Source organism: Giraffa tippelskirchi, chromosome 4, assembly GCF_054371585.1.
Source record: "Giraffa tippelskirchi isolate mGirTip1 chromosome 4, T2T-mGirTip1v1.2.pri, whole genome shotgun sequence".
Lineage (NCBI taxonomy): Eukaryota > Metazoa > Chordata > Mammalia > Artiodactyla > Giraffidae > Giraffa > Giraffa tippelskirchi.
In genome coordinates this window covers 209,849,868-209,876,211 of record NC_137278.1, presented here as the reverse complement: position 1 = coordinate 209,876,211, position 26,344 = coordinate 209,849,868, and the positions used below count along the sequence as shown (strand labels likewise).

At 55.9% G+C, this 26,344-nt stretch overlaps 1 protein-coding gene and 1 non-coding gene across 3 annotated transcripts in view; both read right to left on the bottom strand.

The window, feature by feature from the left end:
* Positions 1–26,344, bottom strand: part of TBC1D22A (TBC1 domain family member 22A) — a 260,169-nt gene that overhangs the window by 13,888 nt on the left and 219,937 nt on the right. For both annotated transcript variants that reach the window (XM_081595008.1, XM_081595010.1), the window contains one exon: positions 8,344–8,439. In XM_081595008.1, the coding sequence (XP_081451134.1) occupies positions 8,344–8,439 (96 nt within the window). The remainder of the gene's footprint in view (positions 1–8,343; positions 8,440–26,344) is intronic.
* On the bottom strand, positions 23,606–23,677 carry TRNAW-CCA (transfer RNA tryptophan (anticodon CCA)). Its single transcript has one exon. It is a non-coding gene; the product is annotated as a tRNA-Trp (tRNA).

Here is a 26,344-nt window from a genome sequence, read left to right as displayed (position 1 = left end):
TGGATGGCAGGCGGGACACGCTCTCCCGCCGTCAGTACCGATGTCATTTCTTCCCGTCCCAGGTTTACAGGAAGCGCCGCGGCCCTCGTGGCCTCCGCAGCCTGCGCGAGTGGCCACTAAGCCTATTGGGTCAGAGCCCTCCCTCCAAGTTCCGCCACCTGACAGCCCTGAATCAGACCTGCCCGCGGCCAGGAAGCCTTCCAAGGATCCAGGGCCCGTTGGCGTCCCTGAAGGCAGAGCGCCTCTGACCAGCCGACCAGACCGCCCCGTCGGCGCGTCCACGCGGGCCCACCCAGGCCTGTGCGGTCTTGTCTCCATGCAGATGCGTTCGGGCGTCCGAGCAAGGCGGCAAGATGGAATGCGTGACGGCTGAGGGGGCTGCGAGGGAGACGTTATAATAAGGCCTGAGATGTAATTACATTACTTCGGGGACTGAACAGATGAGCTTCTCCGAGTCTATCTGCCTTAGATATCAAACACCATTAATGAGATAATAAGGGCCTTTCAATTAATGATTTGAATGGTGGGTGTAATTTTTTCTTTAATGGCAAGACTAATTCACAGCAGAAATGAGCAGGGAGAGAGACCCTGGCAGAAGCCGCTGCTCTGGGCCGCCCTCCACTCACCTGCAGGGCAGGCTGGTCCTGACGGAGGCTGGACTGGGCAACGGCAGCAACCAGTGGGCGGACCCGGTGATGCAGGCACCCAGCCCAGAGGGAAAGGGCGTCCCTGCTGGGCTTGGAGCATCACCCTCTCCCTGGGGAAAGGGAGGGAGGAGGGGGAGGGAGCACGTGCCAGGGCTCCAGCGGGTCCTACGCGCACCCCTCCCCGCACACCGGAGTCCCTTCCCAGCGGATCCCGACTCTGCCCCTGGGGGCGTCCGAGGCTGGACACCGAAGCCCGTGCCGCGGCAGCCCCTTCTACCCGCCCAGCCGACTCTGGGGGCCTGTCTCACACTCGGGCTCTGGGGCCTGGGGACCCCAAGCCGCCCTCGGCAGGGGGGCTCATGACCTGCCTGGTCCCGACCGGGGACTTTCAGAGATGCCGCGTGACAAACAATTACAACACAGCCAAGTTTCACATTAAATATACCTTTCCGTATGCAGGCATAAAAGGATTTTTCAAATTTCACGTTGAGATCATTTAGCGGCCAGGAATTCACCGACGAGCGGCTAAGAAGCCCTGGTGTGTGCCAGGGACTGTGGTGAAGTGGCGAATTCCCACCCACGATGATGCTCAAACATCATCACGTTTATACGAAGGTGAAGCTGAACAGGTACTGAAATGAGCAGGATGTTACATTTTACAGACGTCACCTAAATGACCGTGGGGTCAGGCCACAGGGGCACCGGCCCAGGGAGTGGGCAGGGGCATCAGGCAGGCGGGGCAGGACCCCGGGGGCGGTGTCCGTGCGCTGGACTTCCGAAGAAGCTTCTGTTTCTGATAAACCGCACGGTGACGACTCCGTGACGAGTTCAGAGAGAACGGGGCGACGCGGCCGCTCAGTCCAGGGAAAGAGCCCGTGTCCAAGGACGAAGGAAGGGACCTACGGAACCCACGAGCGGCTCCCGCCGCCCCGGGGAGCAGCGCGGCCAGGCGCCGTCTGACCAGGACGCGGGGACCTGGGCCCCAGGAGGAGAAGCACGGAGGCCCCACTCCCCTTCCTGCTTGCGGGGGTCGCTGTGCAAACAAATCAAGAAACAGCAGTTTGGAAAGACAGGCAAACACGCAGAACAACACTCACGATGACGCCTGCAGATCCAAAGTGCTGTCCCATCACGTGGGAGGGAGGCGGGGAGAAGGAATGGCTTGTTTTTGGTAAAAAGGCTTTCAGAACTTTCTGGTTTTTAAAATATATATACACATAAACAGCTTTAATAATTTTTTTTAATTTTGCAGAATGAGATTGGGGTGAGAATACACAGGGACAGTGCTGACCCCATCCCCCTCCTCCTTCTTGAAGACCCTCTACTGACCCTCATTCACGAGTTGATGGGAATGGCCACCCCAGCAGGGGAACTGCTGGACAGACCTGCAAGAGTCCTTGGGGTCCTGGGGCCTCCTAACGTCCAGGAGTAACTAAGAAGCCAGCACCGACTCATCTCAGCTCTTAGATCATGGGCGTGCTGGGCTGGGGTCACTGGGACCCCTCAGAGCAGGGCCTCGCCCGCCCCGCGGAGCCTGAGGGTCACCAGCAGGGTGTGCTAGCACTCAGGCTGGCAGAACCACAGGACAGACAGGAGAGAGGCAGGCTCTGGGGAGCGGGTGTGGACCGCCCGCTCCAGCCGTCTGCACAGGGACGCGCACCTGCACGCTCAGCCCCGGGGCCGAGGGACCTGGTGATGGGTGGGCACAGAGCCGCTCGTCGGCTCTCCACGCGTCAGTCAGAGGCCTGGCCGGGCCCGGGGGGCTCTGGTTCCAGTGGCTCGGCTCCCAGAGGGGGCGGAGCCCACAGTGGAGCAGGCTGATTCAACAAGAGGGCAGCTGTGTCTGCAGACGGTCCTGGGACAGAATCGACTTTCCGCAGCCTGGTGCTCACTCTCATCGCTGTTCTTCACACCCTGCCCGGGGGACGACCCCAGCAGACAGCCCCCCGGGAGGGGGGACACACACATCCCGGGGGACGACCCCAGCAGACAGCCCCCCCAGGGGGGAAACACGCATCCCGGGGGACGACCCCAGCAGACAGCCCCCCGGGAGGGGGACACACGCATCCTGGGGGACAACCCCAGCAGACAGCCCCCCCGGGGGGGCGGAACAGGAGCCCAGGGGCGAGGGCGGGGACAGCTGAGGCGACAAGTCCTCCACCATCCCGGGGGGCTGCCCTCGGGGAAGACAGAGCACCAGGATGTGGGGTGGCAGGGTGGGCGGCAGGCCTCCCGGAGGACCCCTTGAGTCAGCGGTCCCGGCCTCCCTCCGCGTGGGGCAGGGGCTGGCAGCGGCGAAGGCCTCCTGTCCCAAAGAAGGCCCCCACCAGGCACCTTCCACAGCCAGGCACCGGGATTGGCAAGCCCAGCGCGTGGACGGTCACCCTCTCTGCGGCCCCAGCCCCTTCTGTGATGCCGAGACAGTGGTGTCAGGGCCACTCGGGTTACCTCAATGGCCCGCAGGGAGGACGTGGTCTCCGTCAAACACTCGCGGTGCTACCGCCCCCGAAAGCGGTGGAGCCGCTCAGCCACGGCAGGAAGCTGGACGCTGAGGCCACGGCCACAAGCGCGCGAGGCCACGGTGCTCAGGGATCCAGGCTGGCTCCACATGTGGCCACCAGGTCATTTCTTTCCTCCTGGGCAGGCTTCACAGCGCCACGGAGAGCCTCTCACTCTTCCAGGGGACAGATCAACATCGGCCTCTGCGCCCCCTGCACCCGGGCCCGGCTGGCTCACCAGCTGCCCCCGCCCTTCAGCACCAGATGCGGCAGCCGGCGGAGCTCCAATTCTGTGTGCCCAACGCAGCCCCTGCCCTGCAGGCGTCCAGCTCCAGCCTGGAGGACAGGCTGGGTCCACCGGCCTCCCGCGGGGCTTGGCTCAGCATGCCCGCAGCTCCCCAGTGTCCTTCCCGTGCGGACAGACGCCTGGCCCAGGTCAGGCTCCCCTCCGCCGGGGGCAGAGTGGCCTCGGGGACAGGACTCCCTGCTGGAACCTCAGGGCGGCCGCAGCCAGGGCCCAACCGTGCGGAACTGACTGCTCCTACCTTCCACGCCCCCACCTGCCTGCCTGCGGGACGTGAGCACACAGCTGTTGCCCTGCCACGCGCCCAGCACCGTGCGCGTCTTCATCCCTGAGCTCCACCGTCTCACCCAGGAGAGCGCGCGGCAGGGGACCAGCACCCCTGGAACTCCCAGTCAAGAAGGAGCCAGCCGCTGGCCCCACCCACGGCCACGCATCCCCCAGCCCTGAACACACATGACCCAAGGGAGCACAGGACGGAGCAACGCACTTAAAGATCACTCTTCAACTGACCCAATTTTGTCTTTAAAATGCCTTGAAATGATAAAGAGAGAGACACTTGATCTTCACGCTGGCATTTCCTGACATTTGGTGTGCCAAATGAGCACCGGCTGAAACACAAAACCACGGAGCGTCAACCCATGGAAGGCCGCTCAGTGGCGCAGAATTAGTGCTGCCCGCCCTGCCCCGCGGCCCTTCCTACCACCCAGGAGAAGGGACCAGGCTGGGAGCTAATTAGCGCATCAGGGGCCCGAGGGCACCGAGGCCAAGACGGAGGTGGACCTGTCCAGGAGGGGCTGGAGCCCCGGAACGCAGGCAAGACAGAAGCGCATGAGCTGCAACCAGGCGCACAAACGTCCCGCCACCCGGCAGGGGCGCCTCCGTTTCCACCAGGGGGCAGGACGGGGCAGGACGGGGCGGGGGGGGGGGGGACACAGAGGGCGGGAAAACCTTCCGGAACCTTCCCATTGAGTCCGCTCCCTGGCTTCAGGGCAGAGGGAAGGGCTGCGGGGGGCGGGGGGCAAAAGAAGGCTGGACTCTTTCTCAGGCTCCTCTGATCAGCACCCACCCTGACCCGCACACTCAGCCCCAGCCTCACCGACGCACTTCCCTTTCGGATCCTCAGTTTCCTCCTGTCTGCGGCCCAGGCCCCGTCCACCTCGGCCCGCCTGCCCCCCATGGAGGTAAGGAGTCCCGAGACAGAAGCACAGGAAGGGCCCAGGGCGGGGGCCGGTGGGGACATCAGAGCGGACAGACGCCCCCCGCGGGCGCCGCCCTGGCCTGTTCCCACTCACGCCCCACTGAGCAGCGGTCAGAGGAGACGAGAAGGGCCCGGGCAAGCAGAGGCCCACCGCCGGGCCCTCCTACCGCCAGGACGCAGGGCGCGGGGAGGCCGCAGCCACCACGCATGCACCAAGCACCCTCGGGCCGACTGGGGTTTCCAGACCAGGCCCTGCCCTCGCTCGCAGCCTCCCGTGGCTGCAGACACCATGCACGCACGGGGAGCCGTTTCTCCCCACGAGGCGGGTCACTCATCAACAAACCCGCAGCCACCGATGACCTCACCCAAAATGTTTACAGACCTCGGAGCTCCCGAGGACTCCACAGAGAAGGTCCGTGATTTCCGTGCAAGCTCCACGCTCTGTTCACCAAACGTTAATTACTCTCCCCACTGAAGAAAAACCATTCGAGCATGCTGCCACCTTCGTGTCTAAGGGACGTGCCCTCTTCTATGTCGAGAACCAAGATGCCAGTTCCCACATGGGGGAACTTCCATGGTCTCGGAGCATCTCTGCTCCCATGCTGCCGGGCCACACACCGGAGACGTCCGGGCAGCAGGGACCACCCACGTGGGTGTACCGCCCCCGCGGCCTCCCAACAGCAGAGCCAGGGCCACCCAGGCCCTGCACAGGGGCTGCAGTCAGACCCCACGTCCTGGAATGCCAAACTAAGCTGCCTGGGCCTCTGGATGAAACAGAATGATCTTCTGGGGAGGCTCGCTGTCAGCTGCTTTATAAGCTGCGCTTACGAGCCAGCCGAGGAGCCAGGCAGTGCCAGCTCCCAGCTCAACGGTGTCCCCATGGGAGAGGAGGTGCGTGCAGGGGCATGCGGCCGCGCAGGGCCTGAGCCCTGACTTCCAAAGGTGACTTCAGCCACGTGTGCCTGAGAGGGGGGTGGTGGGGGCCTTGGCCACTCACCCTCCCTGGGCCCCGAGTCCTACTCTGAAACACCCCACCAGGGCGGGGACGAGGTCAGTGTGCCAGGCGCACCTCCAGAAGACAAGACTGGACGTGGGGAGTCTCCTCCCCCCAAAGGCCCTACAGAATCTGGTCAGGAAAAGGCAGGCAGAAGGGAGAGTCAGGCCCTCGGCGCAGGTGCGGACCTCCCTGGCTCTAGGGCGTGGGAGGCAGGATGCGGGTGGGAGGAGGAGGCGGTTCTGGACACCCAGAGTGTGAAGCCTGTGGGCGGTGTGCAGACAGAGGTGGGAAGCGGTCCCCTGCAAGAGGGATGGCACATGGTCTGGGACAGCGAGCTCCGGGACCAGAGCTCAGGGCAAGGGTGACCGTCCACTCTGCAAGGGACCTCCCTTCAGCCAGGGCACCCAGCAACCCTCACAGAGGTTCACGGAACTGGACGCAACCAGACCACTGGCCTGGGCCAACTTCACTGAGCTTTTGGGAACTGGACGCAGGAGCCAAGCCTGTGCCCAGATACCCAGTGCCTGCACCGCTGGGCCTTCCTCCTCAAGATGCCCCTCGTGAAGTGACTCGTCCCTGGAGATGACACGGCAGCAAACCACACTTCTGCGCAGAGGGAGGCTCTTGGAGCCTTTTCCAGGGATTTCTGCCGCTGGACACCCGGGCCGCCTCCCGTGGACGCAGAATCATTTTCCTGAAATGTCACAACTGCACACACGACTGCCCTGTGCCCACCAGGGCCCCAAAGGTGCTTTATGTAATTTGTTTTCTCTTCTATTTGCCTTTCCCACTTCGCTCAGTTCCCCACATCACACTGAGCATTCACAGCCTGGGCCCCTCCATCCCCACGACAGCCAGGCTGAGTCTAATCTGAGTTCGGGGGAGAGCCTCCCTCGCTGCTCCTCGGAGTTCTGGCCGCACCGGCTCCCGGGCTGCGCTGGTCCCCTGGCCCCGGTGACCTCGAGGTAAGAGAGCAGGGCCCGGAGAGGCTGCAAGAAGTCCCCACCAGCCGCCTGAGTGGCACCCTCCAGCTGTAACAGGCCAGGAGGGGTGGACGCCGTCCCGCCGGGACCCTCCTCCCGCCCAGCGCAGGGGCCCTCGCGTCTAGAGCTGCTCCTGGCGGCCTTGGGCCCTGGCAGCACCGCCTCCGTTTGGGAAGCAGGCGGGAGAAACGGCGGGCAGAGGGGCAAAGCCCCTGTGTGAGGTCGCTCGGTGTGGTTCCAGGCCCCAGTCCCCTGTGAGGTCGCTTGGTGTGGTTCCAGGCCCCAGTCCCCAGCCAGAACTCAGCCATTTCTCGGGCCCGTGAGGCTCTGCGGCCGCCCAGCGCTGGGGTCTCGAGCTGTCCCCAGGATGGGTCTTGAGCTCGGGCACTCTCAAGTGCTCTCACGGCCCCCAGCTCTTTCCTACCCACCTCCCCCCACCAGGCAGGCCCCCAGGAGAGCGGCGAGGGAGCAACGTTTGCCTGGGGCCTCCCGGAACTGTGTCCCAGCGAAACCGAGGCAGGAACCTTGTGACAGCGTCAGCCGGGGACCCGGGCCCCTGGATAGCCTGTCCACCAGGTGAGCGCCGGCTGGGCGCGGGGGGGGAATGCTGGCCACCACCGTCCGGGAAGCCAGGCCTTCCCCATTCATGTGAATGGTCCGGCCGGCCGACAGGCTCTCCTGTGCCTGCATGGATGGTGGCCCCTGGGGAGCCCGGACCCGCCGCCTGCATCCACTCCCCGCACTACTCGGTCACCTGGGCCTGCTTCTCTCTGCACCTCCACAGGCCCAAGTGGAGTGGTAAAAATGACCTCGTTCTCCCGCTGACTACCTGGAGGCAGGTCAGGCTGGGCCCCAGGTTCTGCGGGCCCGGGCAGAGGCCCTCCCTGCCCAGTGTCTCCTGGTGGTCGAGATGGAAGGCCTGGGCAGGACGGGGGCTGAGCGGGTCCTCCCCGCGGCCCCCAGTGGGATGAGCAGGGCCCACAGGGCGTCGGACAAGCAGAGGCTGAGGAACCGCAGGCCGGCAGGCCGGCCATTGTCACCACACTGCCACCCGGGACGGCAGGGCCTCCTTCCCTCCCTCAGATGGAAGAAGAGGGGCTCGAGGAGGTGAAGGGGCCAGAGGGTGCAGAGCCTGACCACGGGGGTCTCCTCACTGCACCCCAGACGGCCCAGGCCTCCCAGGGGTCCATGCCACACACAACTACACGGGCACACTTGGGGGCAAGGACGGGCAGGCGCTCAGCCTGCCTGGAGCCCCTGGGTCGAGTGAACACAGAGCCTCTGATGAACGGGGACTGAGCCGCTGCGGAAACGTGGATCAGAGAGGCTGAGCAACCAGCCCGGGGTCACACAGCGCCCCAGTGCCGGGCAGCCAGGCTGTCTGATGACGTGCCCGCCCCTTCCCTAATGCCCCACTCCCCATAGGCATCGCGAGGCTCCCAGGGCCCCCAGGCCACTGTGATGGGGACACACACCAGCTGCTCAGGGGGTGTCTCTGGGGAGCCTGTGACAGAAAGCTTAGCAAGCTGGTGACGGAGCCCAGGCCCCCTGTGATCTAGGCCCTGGCCTTGGGGTCTCAGCCTGCAGGTCAGCGCTGATCATGGGCAGCGCGTCTCAAAGCTCCTCCACAAACAACCCTGGGAACTAAAGCTAACTCCCCTCTCTCCCCCGGCAGGGAATCACACCTGGGGTCTTTCTGAAAAGGCATTTACTTACTTGAAAATCTCTTTCTTCCAGTATTTCTTTCCTCCATCTCACGAGAAAAGCAGCGCACACGTACAGGTGGAAATTGGCGAAGCCCTCAGGTTCCGACTGTAAGACAGAACAGCAGAGAAGGTCAGGGCGCGGCCCCCAAGGGGCCAGCCGGGAACACGGAGCCAGCCAGCCTGCACGCCAGCACTCAAGGCCTTCGCTCCTGACTCTCGTCTCGTTAAAACAAGGACAGTTTTCTCTCTGATCTGGCGGCCAGACACAGCGGACACGCAGGGCGACCAGGCCCTGTGGCTTCCCTGCACAGATGACGGGCAGTGACGATAGAAGGCCGGTCTGAGGGGCCCCCACTCCATGCAGCCCCGTGGGGAGGGGGCCCCACTTTCCCCACAGAGGCTGATCTCTCGGCCCCAGACGAGAGGCAGGCAGCAGAGCAGGCACCCCGCCCGCGCACTGCCCGGCCACGACGCTGACTTCAAGTGTGGACGGCAGGAACCTGCATGCCCCTCCCGCGTGGCCGCCTGCACCCCTCCTCGGCCGCTGCCTCAGTTCAGACAAACGCCACCAACGTTCGCAGCTCGGGTTCCAGGGTCCCACCCGCACTGTGCTGCCATGTCGGTGTGACAGCTGTATGACGGGGACGACAGAGGATGAGACGGCTGGATGCCACCACTGACTCAAGGGACATGGGTTTGGGTGGACTCTGGGAGTTGGTGAAGGACAGGGAGGCCTGGCGTGCTGCGGTTCACGGGGTCACAGAGTCGGACACGAGGGAGTGACTGAACTGAAGAGCTTACTAAGTAAAAACAATAAAATCTACATTGCATAAGATGGTGACACCCTCTGGGAAAAAAACCAGGAGAGGAAAAAGGATGGGAAATACCCGGGGCACTCAGGGAGGGGCTGGTGCGATAATACAGCGCCCAGTAGCCTAACACGACATTCAAACGGGGACCCGGAAAGGGCCATCCGTGCAGACATCGGGGTGGGGACCAAGGCAAAGGCCCTAAGGTTCGAGGCTGCCTGGCAGGTTCCGGACACCGCGAGGAGGTCAGGGTGGCGGTCCTGGGCCCCTGACCGGCTTACCTCACTCCCCAAGGTCCTGGGCCTCATGCCTGGTAGGCAACCAAGCTCCTCTTTCCGGCTGCTTCTGCGATACCCTATTTGTCTTGGATGTTGCGCGTTTTCCTTGTAATATTTATTATAGCTAGAGCTATCCTGAGCGGGGAGCGTTCAGCAGTTTTGGAAAAGCGTCCCCCGTGCGCCCAGGCAGACGTCCACATGCGACCCCGTCCCGCTCTCTGCATTTCCTCAGGACCTTGGTGAGGTGGGGGTGAGCCCTCCCATGCTCCCCACTTCACCCCACCCCTCGTCTCCAGGAGACGCACTTTCTGCAACTCGGTCTGCCAGTTCACGAGCCGTCTCTTCAACTGGATCACAACCCCTGTCCGACTGGTCTGTTACCTTTGAAACTTGCATCGCTCCTCACAGCCGCTTTGTAAGTTGTGAGTTTCCCTCTCCTCCTTCGTTCTCGCTCACTATGTTCCTTTTTCATCACCTTGAACATGTTGAACTTGCTTTCCAGCACATCGCAGCTAACTCTGAACTCTGGGGTCTCTGCAGCTCTCTGCAGCCTGTTCTCTGCCGAGTCTCACTCTCGGTAGCCTGCCTCCTCGGACTTTAGTGATTCCCCCTCTTGGAGCTTGTGTTTGATGAAATAAATTTACTTTTAAGGCAGGACAAAAAGTGTCTACCATAAAATTCTGTCTGGGTCACTACTCCTCTTTGGCCTGCACTGGGCTTCGACCCATGAGCCAGCTCTCAGCAGACACGGGCATGCCTGCTCCACCGCAAAGAGCAATCTTCTCCTGGCACCAGCAAGGCGACTCCTCAGGAGACAACAGGCCTTAACCCTGTAAGGGGTCAGGATGACCTACTACTTGCCTCATACGTGCAGATCTGGAGTAGGTAAACTGTCAATCTGTCATCTGATGTGTAACTCCTTCCCTCGAAGATCTATTAATATATACCTGTGTTTTAGCTTTCAATGGGAGGAAAAGTCCTCAGAGCTTTCTGAAAGACTGTCTCCCACGTTATTATCCTCAGTTTGGCCTGAATAAGTCTCTACTTCTTTCTTAGCATGCATGCATGCATGCTAAGTTGCTTCAGCCACGTCTGGCTTTGCAACCCCACTAACTGTAGCCCACCAGGCTCCTCTGTCCACGGGATTCTCTGGGCAAGAATACTGGAGTGGGTTGCCATTTCCTCCTCCAGGGGATCTTCCCAACCCAGGGATCAAACCCGCATCTCTTATGTCTCCTGCACTGGCAGGTGGGTTCTTTATCACAAGCCCCACCTGGAAGCCCCTTTTTCCTTAGATTGACTATTCGTTCATTTTTTGGTCGACATGTTCTTTGGAACTTCTAGCTGTTGGAAGTCTTTGAGGTGTGTATTGAAAATGGTTTTCTTTAGGCGAAAAAAAAAAATCGTATTTGCTTCTGCCAGGAGCCAAAGGCCCTCGCTATTATACCAAGACTGGTTTCAACTAAATTTTCAGCTTGAAATACTGTAGACAAGTAAGTGAAATGAATTGGGACTGCAAATCCGTGTGAATGCAGGGCTGTGCCCAGAGGTTCTAAAGGGAGATGCTTTCCTTCCTTCTTCCCCAACAGCCACGGCCGCGGCCGACAAAGGCCAGCGGCAGCACCTGCTCAGTCCCTGGACGGGCTCCAGATGAGTCTCCCGCCCGAGGCTCCCCGTCACCGGGCACAAGGTCTGGGAATCACCTGCCAGGTGCCCGGGGTGAGCGCCAGCTTTGACGCTGCTCCTTACCAGGCTCGAATTACATTTTCTCTAGACTTCTGGTCTACGATCGCCTCTCTTCCTTCAACATTCTGTTTTTGAAAAAAATACACCGGCATCCTTTGATGTATCCTGTGACGGAGGGGCCTCCTAATTCGGTTAACAGCCTTTACTTTATCCTGGGAGTGCAGAGGTCAGCCTCAGGCCAGCCCTCGGACCCACCCTCACTCGGAGTTCAGGAGGGTGGGCTGCAGATTCTGCGTCCCGTAAGACGGGGTCCCCAACTCCAGGCTGTGGGTCTGTACCTTCAGTCAACCAGCGGCGGCTTTAGGTTAAAGTGCACGATAAACGCACAATGCGCTTGAATCACCCTGAAGCCCTCCATCTGGTCCACGGAAAACTCGTCTTCCACGAAACCAGTCCCCGGTGCTAACGCGGTGGGGGGCTGCCGCCACGAGGTTCCCCGAGCTGGTGAGCGGAGCTCAGCGTGAGCCACACATTCACGGGAACACAGTGTTCAGGAAAATGGAGGTTTACAGCTTCACTTAAGTGGACTGTTTGTCTTCAATGACTTGGTAAATTACACTAAAATAGCAATTTAATAAATAAAAATTTCATATCCTAATGGAAAGTGGGCTTCTGCTTTAATGAAGCTTAACCTGGACAATAAATATCACCGTCGGCTGCCAGGAGGGGGAGAGACCAGGAGGCAGCGGACGCTCACACGTCACAGGGCCCACGGCTGGGGCCCCCTCGGGATGGGGGTCTCCATCATCTTCGGGATCCGGCACCTACAGTCGGGGCCTTCCCGACTGGTATGAAGTCAGCCAAGCGGACCGGCCATTTCACAACAAGCCCAGGGGGATGCGGGAGCACGCAGCACTCTCCAGGGACCGAGGACATGCCCCCAGAAGTCCCCAGGGCGGGGCTCCTGATGACCACAGCGGTCATCCCCGGAGCCCGCCCTGGGAGCCACGGTGCTGAGGCCATTTCAGAGCCAGCTCTGAGGGGAGGCCTGCCCCGGTCCAGGCCTTCCAGCCGCCACGCACTGGGCCAGGCTGCAAACCCTCCTCTCCCACCTCCCCAGGCTCCAGACGACTTGGGAGGAGAAGGAAGCCAGGGAGCTGGCAAGGCTGCTCGGCAGGAGACGGGCCCCACAGGCAGGCCTCGTGCATGGGGGCTTCTGCTGGGATAGGAGGGGCACAGACGCCAGCTTCTCATTTCCTCCTGCAGCCCTGGGGAGAGACGGACAGGGTAGTGGGGAGCGCCCTGCCACAGTCTCAGCCCTCTGTCCCTGTGATCCTGCCACTGTTCGGCTGGAAACCTCTCACTGTCAGAGAGTCGGCGGAAATGGCCCCTGAAGGCATCCAGCGCCCCATCCCACCTGGCCAGCCTCCTCCCCAGGTGACCCTCCCTGCCGGCCTGTCCCTGCGCTCACCACCTGCACCCACAGCCACAGCCCTGGGCCCGGAACCAGCACTTGGGAAAAACTCCCGCGAGCCTGGGTGGCTTCAGAAACCAGGTGAGCCTGGTCTGGACAGCCTTGTCCAAGTCCGGGCTCTCCTCCTGGAGCCCAACTCCATCAGCCCACACACAGGCGGGGGGCCAGGCCGTGGCATGGAGGAGGGCAAGGATGTCTGCTGGGACAAGGGCAGAGACCACCAGTCCACAGGAAGTGCCCCCAACCCGCACGCCGTTCCTCCCTGCAGTAGAGGCCACTCTCCAGCCTCCTTGGGCCACCAGGAGGTCTGCAAACACTCCAACCCTTTAACAAGCGGGTCAGGGATATTTTCTTCAAGATTCTGATGGTTCTGGTTAATACAACAAGAGAACATTCTGGCAAATCGTATTTCAGATCATTTCCATATCACCCTGTCTTACTAGTAATTAGTAATTACTAGTTACTTAATTAGTAATTAAGAAAACAGAGCAGCACTGACAGACACCCTGGGACCAGACTGGATCAGGTGCTCCCACGAGCGCCATGAAGTTCCGGGTTTGTTTTCCGCACTCTACCAAGATCCTTTAGGCAGACCCTGCAAGGCTCACGTGCAGGGGAACTGGCCGGGCTTCTGCTGCTCAGCACCAGGGTGGCCGGGGCTCAGACCACATGCTGCTGGTGACATCGGCGGACAGAACGGCCACAAGGGAGGCCAGGGCTGCGGCTGGACGGGCTATGTACTGTCCATCACCTCTTTGAAAAACAAGCCTGGAAGCAGAGTCTCCTACCAAAATGTTCACCCTCGGATTTCTGAGGCCGGGGAATTCTGGAGATCAAGGAGAAACGCTGTTCCTATAACAAACACCATGTTTAAAAATCATAAACCTCTCTAGCTGAGGAAAAGACAATTCACAGAAGACCCCAGATGCACTTGGAAATGACCACGTCAAAGCCCCATTCCCTTTCCAATCGGATCAGACATCCAAAATCTAATGCTAATGTGGACATCTGTCTTTGGCAGACAAGGGTGGGCAGACCAGCTGGGGAAGAAAGGATTATTTGATAAATGATACTGAAATAGCTGGCTATCCATACGGAGAGAGTAAAATTAGATCCCTACCTCATGCCATAAGCCCCAACTCAAAGTGGATTACAAAGCAGCCCGCAAAGGCAAAACCTTCAGAGCGAAAGCATCAATTTTTCAAAAAAAATCAGTAAATTTGACAACACAAAAATTTAAAACTTCTGTGTGACAAAGGCACTGGAATTATGGTAAATGTGTGAGTCACAGAGGAGCAAACACCGTCTGCAGTGCACATGTGACTGACAAAGGACTGGCAGCCACGATGTGCGTCTCCTTATAAAACCCCCTATGAAACAATAAGGAGACAAGCCACCTAAATAAGGAAAGTGGGCCAAGGATGTGAACACACCTCGGGTGGTCAGTGGAAACAGGACAAGCTGCTCACACTCACGGGTGAGCAGGGATGCAGAGAGCAAGACGGGTAGAAGGAAGAAGTCAGCTCCTGTTGTTCAAACAGGCAAAGCCTAGAGGCTGTGAGAACTGCAGAGTGCAGGGGGGGACGTGGGCCGGAAGGAATTCTGCGTGTGCTGGGGGCGCCTCCCTGGAGAGCGTGTAATCTCGAGATGGTCGCCTCCTGAAACCCGGAACCGCCCCGTCTTACATGGAGCACCCCCTGCCCCAGAGGGTGAGGAGACGCGGACAAGAACGTTAGACTGAGCGCTGCTGGCAACTGCAAAAGACTCGGAGACAGCTCAGGCATCTTTCAACAGGAGAACGGATACGTTATAATACATTCATACAATGTGAAACTATAAAGGGTGAAAACAAATGAAATACAACGGCATCCACCAAGATGAGTAAGTATTAAAAACTAAAGCTGAACACAAGAAGCAAGTCGCAAAAGAATATGTGTGATGCCGTTTATAAAAAGTTTCAGAATATTCATTAAGAGCATATAAATTGTTTATGGATATATATGTATGTGGGGAAAATGAAAAAAAAAGCACATGTAGAAATTTTATAAAAACCAATTTCAAGGTAGTGGTTATCTCTGGAGAATAAGGAAGGAAGCTTCAATGGCATATGTGAAATTAAATTTTTAAATAAGTAATAAACGATCTGAAACAAAAATGATAAATGAACTGTCAGATTTGACACAACTGGGTAGTAAGTACACAGGCATGCACTGCATTATTAACTGCATTTTTCTCTACACTTAAGACTTTTAAAATATATATATAACTAATAAGGACCTACTGTGGGCTTCCCCGGTGGTTCAGAGGTAAAGGGTCTACCTGCAATGCAGGAGACACGCATCCGATCCCGGGTTCAGGAAGATCCCCTGGAGGAGAAAACAGCCACCCACTCCAGTATTCTTGCCTGGAGAATCCGGTGGACAGAGGAGCCTGGCGGGCTACAGTCCATGGGGTTGCAAAAAAGACATGACTTAGAAACTAAACAACAAGGCCCTACTATATAGCACAGGGAACTCTGTTCAGTACTTTGCAATGGCCTATCTGGGAAAACAAGCAAAAAAAGGGGGGCTATATGTACAGGTATAACTGCTTCACTTTGCTGCACAGCGGAAACGAACACCACATCGTAAATCAACTAGACTCCAATAACGAATCTGAAAAGACTTCTTATGATTAAAATAGAAGAAAACCCCTGGGGACTAACTGGGCACGCTCCCCCGCAGGGTCGCTGAGCGCGGGGGCACGGGTCCTGGGGCTCCGGCCCGGCTCGGGGCGTCATCTGGCCCCCGTGCCCCCGAGGTCGCTCAGACTCTGGCCTCGGGGGCCCTCACCCCTGGATTCCGACCTCTACCAGCCGGGGCAGGGCTGCTGGCACGTTTTCACTCCTGGGGATAAGCCTTGACTTTTGAGAGAAGCTCAGGAGGAGAACGTCACGCGGCACAGCTGTGCGGGGGTCTCTCGGCCCTTCCCTTCCCCCCCAGCCACCGGCTGGAGGCGGGAGATGAACCCGGACGCCTCCCAACGTTATGAGTTTTCTTCACACTGCGTGTCGGGCTCTGTGGTGGATCGAGGTTTGCTTATAAAATGACAGAATGGAAGTTTGAAACGACTACACCATTAGCTAAATGCAAATGAGCTGCACACGACACACACTTTTTGAAAAGCAGGCAATCAGGCAAAGAAACAGTTTCCCTTCTATTTTTTATAATAGAGAAACGGTGATAAAAGGAGCAATTTTTCACCTTTAATTGCATCATTAAACTTTCCTTATAATTTTTGGCCCTGAAATAAAACCGAGTGGCCTTCTGGCACGAGAGATTTTCCCGAGCATGTGTATTTACGTAGATGGATTTCTGAGGCCATTCAAATGACAGGGATTGTTTCCGGTTCTTTGTGCAGATTTGAGAGCACCAACTTCAGCTGTGCAAGCAAAACCTTCGCGATGACTTCCTTTGAAATATTCATCACCAGGCCAGTGCATTACACAATTACCTACCACGGATGCAGAGCACGGCCATCTTAAAATTCACACCGACACCCGCGTGTTTGGGGCCTGGTTTCATAATGGAACTGTAAATCACATTTCATTATGCAGCCGGATCCTGAGGCATAAATGAGCTGGTGCCCATCCAGCCGGCCTCACAGTGACTGATCTATTATCTCTACGCCAATCTCTATTAGCTCTCGCCGGATACTTATTGGCATGTGTCTGTCCATGTCTCAGGGCATTCCCAATGGCTGGGTGACAAAGGTCACGACCAGTCAGATTCACTCCAGGAGTCACTGGCTGGACACTCCTCCAACAGGGAGGGCTGGTCTGGGAAAGGGACAGTGACCCACCTGCGGCTGCTCTGACGTATCAATAATTCCCAACTCCGATCAACATTTAAAGCTGGGGAAAAGCATCAAATAACAAAGAATATGAACAATTCTTTTAAAGTTCCTAATGAGTTTTAAAAATTTCACTCCTTGAGTGATGCTTGTATCAGGGTTCTCCGGAGAAACAGGACCACAAGGATGTGTGTGTGTGTTGGGACAACATAGCACACGTGCGCACACACACACACACACACACACACACACACACACACACAGATTGACTGTAGAAGCCTGGAAAGACCAAAATCTGCTGGGGAAGTCTAGCGGGCTGAAGACCCAGGGAAGTGCTGATGCTGTTGAACTGCAAAGGCCTTCCCCTCTGGAGGCAAAACGGCTTTGTGCTCAGGGGAGGCTGGTCTTGGTTTCATTCAGGCCTACAACTGATTGGATGAGGCCTACCCACGCTCTGGAGGGCAGTCTGCTTTATGCAGAGTCCGCTGCTTTAAAGATTACTCTCATCCAAGAACACCTTCACATAAACTCTCCAGAACACTGTTTGACCAAACATCTGGGTATCACGGCCCAGCCTGGTTGACACACAAAATTAGCCCAGATTGTGACCCACCCACAATCGGGAAAGGTGTTTTCTAGTGCTACGTTCCTCGGTCCTCTTAAGCGACAAGCAAGTGGTTTAAATATTCAGTCAGTCAACAGAAAAGTCAACAGTCCCTAAGCTTCTATGGCTCATGGAGTCCCAAGGGAGGCTTTGATCCTTAAATGCAGACAAGGCGCACCAGTGAAAACCAGTTACGACCCAAACAAACAGTGTCTCTGCTCTAAATACATTGGCACAGCCCCCCAGCACAGGCACTGGAGCAGACCGCGTGCCACTCGGCCCCCTGGGGCACGGACCATCAGTCACCTCCAAGAGACGTTTGGGGAAGGGGGAACCACAAGTTCATGCATCACGAGTGTCGCACTGCCTGCAAACGCATCTCCTTTATGGATGAAATCAAAGACATCATTTGAATGCTGCTGTCAAAACCCCATGAATTACACAAGCTCTGCAGGACTGCAGGGCTAGAGCCAGCACCACACAGTCAGTAACCTCAGCTGCCCGTGTTAGGGACCCTCCCGCTCCCCAAATGTAAATACCGCACCCCTGACGGGCTGGCGTCTTCGTGAGACCAAGGATCGCTGCTGGTCTATGGGCACCACCTTACAGGCCTTTCTGCTGCGCAGTCCAACCTGAGGATCTGTACTGCTGTTCAACGTTTGTCAAGGACATTCTTGGCAAATTACAAGGGAAAAGATCCTGCTGTGGGTCCTGATTAACTTTTCTTTGAAGCAAGAAATGACATCACACCAGTTAATGACTCAAAGCTTCAGTTCTCTCTGTAGACGGAACCGAGCCAGGAGAGCAGAAAGGTCAGAGAGAGAGTGAGCGAGCTGCAGCTCCTGGTGACCGAGCCAGCCTCCCACCACAGCCCTGGGAGGACGCGCGGCACTGCCCATCACTGGACCAGCAGGCCGGCACGTCTGACCGTCCACAGGCTTGGCCGGGAGCGCGTGGGTGGCACACCCTGCCTGTCTGGTGAGCGCGCTCAGAACCGGTCCCTCCACCTGCACCACAGCCCCAGCCCTGCCGTCCCCCCCCAGGCCTCTCCGGAGGCTCCTTCCAGCTCTCAGGGCTTCGCAGGCCCCCCGCCCCTGTCCTGTGGCCTCCCTTGGCTGACTCTGAGGCCTGTGCTGTCTCCTACCTGGGCTCACTGCTGGGTCCCCACCACACATCAGGACACGCGTGTGCAGCTCGCTCCTTAGAAGGCCTCCCCGGCTAAAGACACGGGTCCACGGGGACCCTCTCTGCCTCCCCACACAGGGCAGCGGGCCCGCCCCAGCTCCCACTCTGCCTTGGCTGGCTGCCACGGGCTCATCTGGAGGGGGGAGTGCGTGTCTCCTCTCTGGGGCGCGGGTGACGTGCCTACATGCACAGCCCCAAGCCCTGCACCCGGACAGGGCCCGAGAACGAAGATGACACCCCAGTATCTGTCTCGCCCGAGTGTGAAACCTGTTAAAGACGGACAGACGGCTCAGCTCCCGGTGAACCTCGGGCTCCTCTGTGAGAAGGAAGCGCTGGGCTGGCAGACATGCTCTCAGGCCTCAGGACATCAGGACAGGCCCCAGGGTTTGCACTGCACGGGCAGGACCCTGAGGGGGCGAGGGCCACACACGTACTTCCAGAAGCGGGGGGGGGGGGGGGTTGTCCTCTGGATGCCCACCTATGTCAGCATCTCTGCATGGCCGGCAGCCTCACGAGGGGGTCTCTGTAAACTCTCGTTCTGCAGTAAACACAAGAGGCTGATTCCCAGAGGAACCATGGCCTGCAGACCCCGCAGGGCCTGTGTCCACCTGGACAGGGGCAGACCACTCATTTGCTACAATAAAGCAACAAAGGACATGGACTTGGGCCGAAATGTCGGGTTCTCCACCTCCTGGACAGGGGTCCTGGAAGTTCCTCAGCCAGGGGACTCCGGGAGCAGATGGCGGTAGAGGGTGTGATCTCCCTGCAGGCGGCAGCCGGGCCTCACATCCCCCATGTCTTCACGCTGCTCAGTGCTTGGCAACAGGAGATGTGCCTCTGGGTGGACAAGGCTCAGATGGACCAACAGATGTCCGCCCTGAGCACGACGCAGAGGCAGAGCCCCAGCCCCCTGGCCACCAGCCCAGACTCTTCATTCTCAACCAGCTCCAAGGAGGCTGTCACACGAAGTCAGGTCTGAGAGCCGCCTGCGCTGTGAGCTTCGGGGACAAGGACCCACCCTCCCCACTCCTGGGTCTCCCCCGGGAGCTGACCCAGAGCTCCCACACACGGCGGGCATTCAGAAAACGGTCAAAACACTGAGTAAGGGAAGGAAGGCCACCTTCCAGTTCCCAGTTATGGACAAAGCTTGTCGGCTCCCAACGACCGAACATTCAAAGGGCCTCAAGCACCAACCTGGAGCCAAGACTTAAACCAGAAGTGCGTGAAAGTCGCTCAGTTGTGTCCAACTCTTTGTGACCCCATGGACTATACAGTCCATGGAATTCTCCAGGTCAGAGTGGGTAGCCTATCCCTTCTCCAGCTCATCTCCCCAACCTAGGAATCAAACCGGAGTCTCCTGCACTGCAGGTGGATTCTTTACCAGCTGAGCTACCAGGGAAGCCCAAGATTTAAACCAGCCCCCTTGCAAATAAGGCTGCAAATAAGACTGTTATTGCTTCAAAACTAATTTGAGCAGAAAGAATCCACCTTCACCTAATAGCCATTCTCTAGGGAATTCCCAGATTTGGCAGAAAACACTGGCGATAGAGAAAAGAACCTCCTGTGAGCTGAACAAGGAAAAGCACACAGGAACCGCTCCTTGTGTTTACCAGGTGATGTATGGGCAGCCTTCAGGGGCGAGCTGGTGAGGGTTTAACTTAGAAATCACAGTGACCTCACGACTTTAACATTATCTGGTCTGTTTCAATCCACCGCAGTCACAATATTTCCCGATGTTCAAGCTGCCCATTTCCGACCCCTTTAAACTGGGCTTCCGAGATGACCCCAGCAGTCTTGGAGAGGCCCCCGCTCTCTCTACGATGAACGCCGCAGTCTTCTAGAACATTCCTGCCTGACCCCGAGGAGCCTGCTTCTTTGTCACAGGAAATGGTACGGAGGCTCCCCGGGGCAGAGGGCGCCTGCTTCCACAGGGTTCACCACTGGACCCAATAACTTTCAGTGGAGGAAATCAGAAGAAGGGACTTTATTTCTTTTAAAGAGAACACATCACAGGTGCATATTGAGTCTTGACTGATATTTAAGATTACAGCGCTTTTCCTTCTTTGATTTTATGCTTGATTCTCTTTCCTCTTAGATGAAAAATCTTATTTCCTATAACATTATCATAATTAATTATTTGCTTTACCCTAATGTATGTACATGGGTTTGGGTAGACTCCGGGAGTTGGTGATGGACAGAGAGGCCTGGTGTGCTGCAATTCATGGGGTCGCAAAGAGTCGGACACAACTGAGCGACTGAACTGAACTGAACTAATGTATGTATTTATGTGTAATGTGTGTACATAAGCAATAGTTTCGAGGTAGCACTAATGTTAGCACTAACAATCTGATTGCGAAGCAGAGTTTTTAAATGTTCTGGCGGTTCTCTTTGTGGTTGAGATGTGCGCTGCGAGGGCTGTGCACGCAAACTGCTCGAAAGTCTCCTTGAAGTCATTTTTCTCTGTGCCACTGGGGCCACCAACCAGAGATACAGCGAGGTCCGCTTTTTACATCTTAATTTTGTTCATGCTTTTTAAGGCCCGCGTGCTCAGGCTGAGTTTGGCTTTGTAATTGTGAGAAAGCAGCACGCGGTGCCACAGAAGGACCTCGGCCGAGCTGCATCTGGAGAAGTCAGGCGGCACACTTGCCCACCCCACCCCCACCCCCCCGCCGAAGTCACACCTTTCCCACTGGCGTCTGCCTTACCCTTTCACGGACTTTCTTCTTTTGCTGTCATACAGGTAAACACACGTGTGCTCACGAAAACCTGTGTGTGTGTGTGTGTCTGTCTGTCCATGTGTCTGTTCATACTCTCTCAACCAACCAACAAGTGACGAAGCCCATGCACGCTGTGCCTTTTCCCTGCTGTAAACGATGCGGCTGCGAGCCCTGCAGCCACACGCGGGAAGCGCGCACCCCTGCGCCCACTGCGAGGAGCAGTGCGCCAGCCCCCGGACCGTCAGTAGAGCTGCCCAGGCTGAGGAAGGCCCATGGGGCTGCGGGCCCTTTGCGATTACAGGCAGCACCCAACGGGTAGGTCCTGGGGATACCGTGTTTCGTATTTCCCTCAGCTTGTCTTCTGGATTGTTCCTGGGCCAGCAGGTAAGAGCCCGTGTTGCTGGTGAGAGCTCCCATCAGCCCCTGGGTGTTCTTACCGGCCCAGCTGCTGACCTGCTGCGGCGTGCCCTCCCCTCCCTGTGGTCTGCCCGCCCGTCCTACCAGCTCCCTAGACCCAACTAGCAGCGGACGGCTCCCCATGGGCGGTGCTGGAGAACCTCGCCCCTGGTACAAACACGACTCCATGCACACAGGTGGCACCAGTGGTCAAGAACCCGCCTGCCAATGCAGGAGACGTTAAGAGATGTGGGTTTGATTGCTGGGTTTGGAAAATCCCCTGGAGGAGGAAATGGTAACCCACCCCAGTGTTCTTGCCTGGAGAATCCCATGGACAGAGGAGCCTGGCGGGCTAGGGTCCACAGGGTCGCAAAGAGTCAGACATGACTGATGCGACTTAGCATGCACACATGCACATATACAGGTGGTACTAGTGGTAAAGAACCCGCCTGCCAATATAGGAGATGTAAGAGATGCAGGTTCAATCCGTGGGTCAGGAAGACCCCCTGAAGGAGGGCACGGCAACCCATTCCAGTGTTCTTGCCTGGAGAATCCCATGGACAGAGGAGCCTGGCAGGCTAGGGTCCATGGGGTTGGACACAACTGAGCGATTCAACAACAACAAACACAAGCATCACTGCGCACACACCAGTAGCACAGACGGACAAGGGCCTCGGCGGCTGTTTTCCCACTAAACCATTTGTTCTGAGATAACTGTAGATTGACATTCATGTGCAAGAAATGTTACTGATAATAATAATTACAAAGAGATTCCCCTGTCCCTGCTACCTAGGTAGGGGTGGCCCTTCTGATCTGCAGGAAAGGATGCTGACCAGCTCCTTGGCCTGGGCCCCAGCCCCTCACATGGGGACCGAAGGGCGCGGGCTCACGGACACGTCATGCCCGTCAGACGTCCCACACTCGGCACTGGTGTGCTGAAAACGTTCAACCTGGGGATACGACTTCATCCTCACTGTGTAAATGGAGATTCACATGCTTTGCACATTCACCAGCGCACACGTATGCGGAGGCGGGATACACACGGCTGCGTGACTTCCTCTAAACAGAGTCCAGCTACTCTCCCTTCTCTGGGTTCCTAGTAAATAAAGATTAACTCAACCGTAAAAATTATACCGTTCAGATCCTTGGCCATTATTTTTTTCTGTTTGGTAACTGGTACACTGATATGAGAGAATTAAAGCTCTCCATTACAACTGTAATCTTTCTATCAGATCCCGGCTTTATGTTTTCTTATCTCCGTGACTTAGGACATATATTTTGAATATTATTTTACTACAATAAAACGGCCATCTTTAATTAACTCAACACAATTTCCTTAGTCTTCTTAATCTTATCATTCTTGTTTTGCGTCTGCTTGAGTTTCGATTGGCAGAGCTTTGCCCAGCATTTTATTTCTAATCCTTTTATGTCCCCAAAGGAAGAACAAATGCTAAGAAGGAAAATTCAAGCAAAATCTGACAAATATACCTTAAGATTACATGAATGAAATATTCATCAAATCTCTGGGTATTTAAAATAATATTTTTGGTGCTCGATTTTACTTTCTGGAAAAACTTAATTCACGACCAACCAAATACTTTCATATTTTGCTATTTTTAGCAAAATTGTTTAGCTAAATTGTTTAACTAAATATTGAATTCATACAAAATATGTTTTAAATACATGGGAATAAAAGCAAACCAACAGAACGAGAATTCTTGGGCTTACCATCCACTGCCTAGGAGAAAAGCTAACCTCCCAGTGAGTAACTCCCCCGGGCCAGACTGGCCCTCTTCCTGAGGCTCCAGTCTTTGGAAGGTAAAAACCATCCCCAATTGTGCTTATCACTTCCTTGACTTCCTTTATCTTTGCACCGCAGTTGTTTCCTTCTGGCTCTGAATCTCAGACAAATGTAACACAAAGTGTGTATGAACCGAGGACTTTTACTTCACTCAACACTGTGTCCCTGGGACTTGCCTGGAGGCCCAGTGGCTAAGACCCTGTGCTCCCAACGCAAGGGCCCGGGTTCGATCCCTGGTCAGGGAGCCAGATCTCACGTGCCGCAACTAAAAATTCACACACTGCAACTAAAGATCCCGCATGCAGAAAGAACAACAACAACGAAGATCGAAGATGCCCCGTGCTACAGCTGAGTGAGTGAGTGAGCGAAGTCGCCCAGTCGTGTCCGACTCTCTGCGACCCCGTGGACTGCAGCCCACCAGGCTCCTCCGTCCATGGGACTCTCCAGGCAAGAGTACTGGAGTGGGTTGCCATTTCCTTCTCCAGGGGATCTTCCCGACCCAGGGATCGAACCCGGGTCTCCTGCATTGGAGGCAGACGCTTTAACCTCTGAGCCACCAGGGAAGTCCTACAACTGAGGCGGAGCCAAATAAAACACAAACACTATGTCCCTGAAATACACGGCTGTTGCAGGTCACTGCTAGTTTTCATTGCCTCAACGAGGCTCCACAATTTCTTCATCCACACTACTGCCAACGGGTCTTTAGGCTCTTCTCCATTTCCTGCTACTACAAATCAGTACCGCTGGAATCCCTGTGCAGGCCTGTAAGTCTTTCTAGACCACCTTGTGCTCCAGAACCACAGGGAGGGCCACCCCAGCACCCGGCCCGGGAGATGGCTGGGAGGGGCTCAGCAATCCACATGTCTAACAAGCTCCCGGCGCTGTGACAGCTGCTGGCCAAGGACACTTTGAGAACCTCTGCACCGTGCGGAATTCCATGCAGTAATGGGAATGTCTTATGTCTGCACTGTCTAATCGGCAGCTACCAGCCACAGGGGAGCCCTGAGTACATGAACGGTGGCTGGTGGAACTATGGAACTGAATTTTTCAGTTCTTTAAATTCTAAATAATATTCATTTAAACGGCCACATGTGGCTCGTGACAGTGCAGCTCTGAGTGCAAATAACCCAGGAGTGGAATACCTGGGGGAGAAGAATGTGTTTCTCCAACTTTCCCAGGAAAAGGCAGATTAGTTTTTAAGAGCTTTTACTGGTTCACAGTGTGTATGATGCTTCTCACTGCTCTACAGTCTCAGTCCTCCCTAACGTGTGATATTTTATCTTTCACACTTAAGCAGAAGGTTGTTAAACCCTCCCCGGTAACGGGCGCACACACACACACACAGCTGGGCAGGAGGGTCCTGGGGTGGGCGGGGGCTAGTGCTGAGCACCCTGACCCCGAGGACAGTGCCCTCTGGGGACGCCTGACTTATTCAGACGGCTCTCCCCTTCGCCTCACTGCCTGCGGCGAACATTTCCTTCTGTTCCAAGAACTTGGTAAGGCCTCAAAACTGAAGCTCAAGCTCAAAAGATTTAAAAAACATGATTTCAGGAACTGCCCAGGTGGTCCAGTGGTTAAGACTCTGCCCTTTCGCTGCAGGGGGCACAGGTTCAACCCCTGGCCAGGGAACTAAGACCTCGACTCCTGCAAGGGGAGCCAAGAAAACAATGCCAGTGTCCACTCACTCTGGCTTCATGTTTTGACTCTGGTTCTGTTTTGTTTATGGTTTGGGGGATTTTCTTTTCTTTTCTTTTTTAATGTTTCTAGCCAGTATTTTCGGAGAAGGCAATGGCAACCCACTGCAGTACTCTTGCCTGGAGAATCCCAAGGACGGCACAGCCTGGTGGGCTGCCATCTATGGGGTCATGCAGAGTTGGACACGACTGAAGTGACTAAGCAGCAGCAGCCAGAATTTTAAAATTTTCATTAGCTTTTTTGGGTGTATAACTTACATAAGGAGAAAAACAGAAGCCTAAAAATACTGTCTGATGAGTTTTGACGCGTAAACGCACTGGCGGAATCAGCATCCCTGGGAATAAGGAACGTGCCCTTCCAGACATTGCGCAAGGCCAGGCAGGCAGAAGAATCCGCGCTCGGGAGCCCTCCCTGCTGGTCCCTTTGGCCAGCGAGGACTCACCTAAAGGAACACACCCGGCATGCACTCTCGTGACTGTCTTTTACCGGGAACACAACGCTTCCGATTCATCCTCATGGTCGCTGAAACCATTCCCCAGTGTGAACTTGTTTACCCACCTCCTGCTGATAGATATTCGAGCTGTTTCCAGTTTGGGCTGCCATGATAAAGCTGCTCTGACCACACTCCTACAAGTTGTGTGTGTGTGTGTGTGTGTGTGTGTGTGTGTGTGTGTGTGTGTGTAAACATCCATGTCCGTTTCCCTTGTGTAAAGACCTGAGAATGGAGCCATTGGGTCAGAGGGCAGATATACGTTTACCTTTATAAGAAACTGCCAGTCTTCCTGATGGCATCACCATTTAATATCCCACCAGCCAGGAGAAAGAGTCCACGTGCTTGGCAGTAGTTAGTGTTGCCAAATCTTTTAAATTTAGCCACTCTGGTGAGCGTGCAGTGGTGTCTCACGGTGGTCTGATTCGCATTTCTCTGATGACTAATGATGTTGAGGACTTTTTCAAGTGTTTATTGGCTATTCATCTATCTTCTGTTGTCAAATGTCTGAGTCTTTTGTCCATTTTTTAATTGAGCTATTTGTCTTTGTAATATTGAGCCATGGGAATTTTTGTACGCCCTAGATAGGAGTCCTTTGTCAAATACGTGCCTGATAAATATTTCCTCCCAGCGTGTCTCTTCCTATTCTGGACTCTCCCTGGTTCCACTGTCCTATTATCCAGCCTCATGTCAACCCCACATTGTCTTGATTACTGCAGCTTTATGGTGCACCTTGAAATCAGGACGTTCAGCCCTCCATCTTAGTTCTTCAACAAAATATTGTGAATTCTGCAATCTTAGGTCCTATGCACTTCCATATACATTTTAGAATAAACTTATTAGTCTCTACAAAAAAGCTTGGTAGAATGTGATTGAGAGTCCACTGACTCTCACATCAATTTGGAGAGAATTAATATCTTACCACTGTCCTTCAGCTTATAAACATGGTGTATTTCACCAAGTATTTCAACTTCTCTCAGCAATGCTTTGCAGTCTTTAGTGTAAAAATCTTAAGTATCATTATTTAAAATTATATGTAAGTATT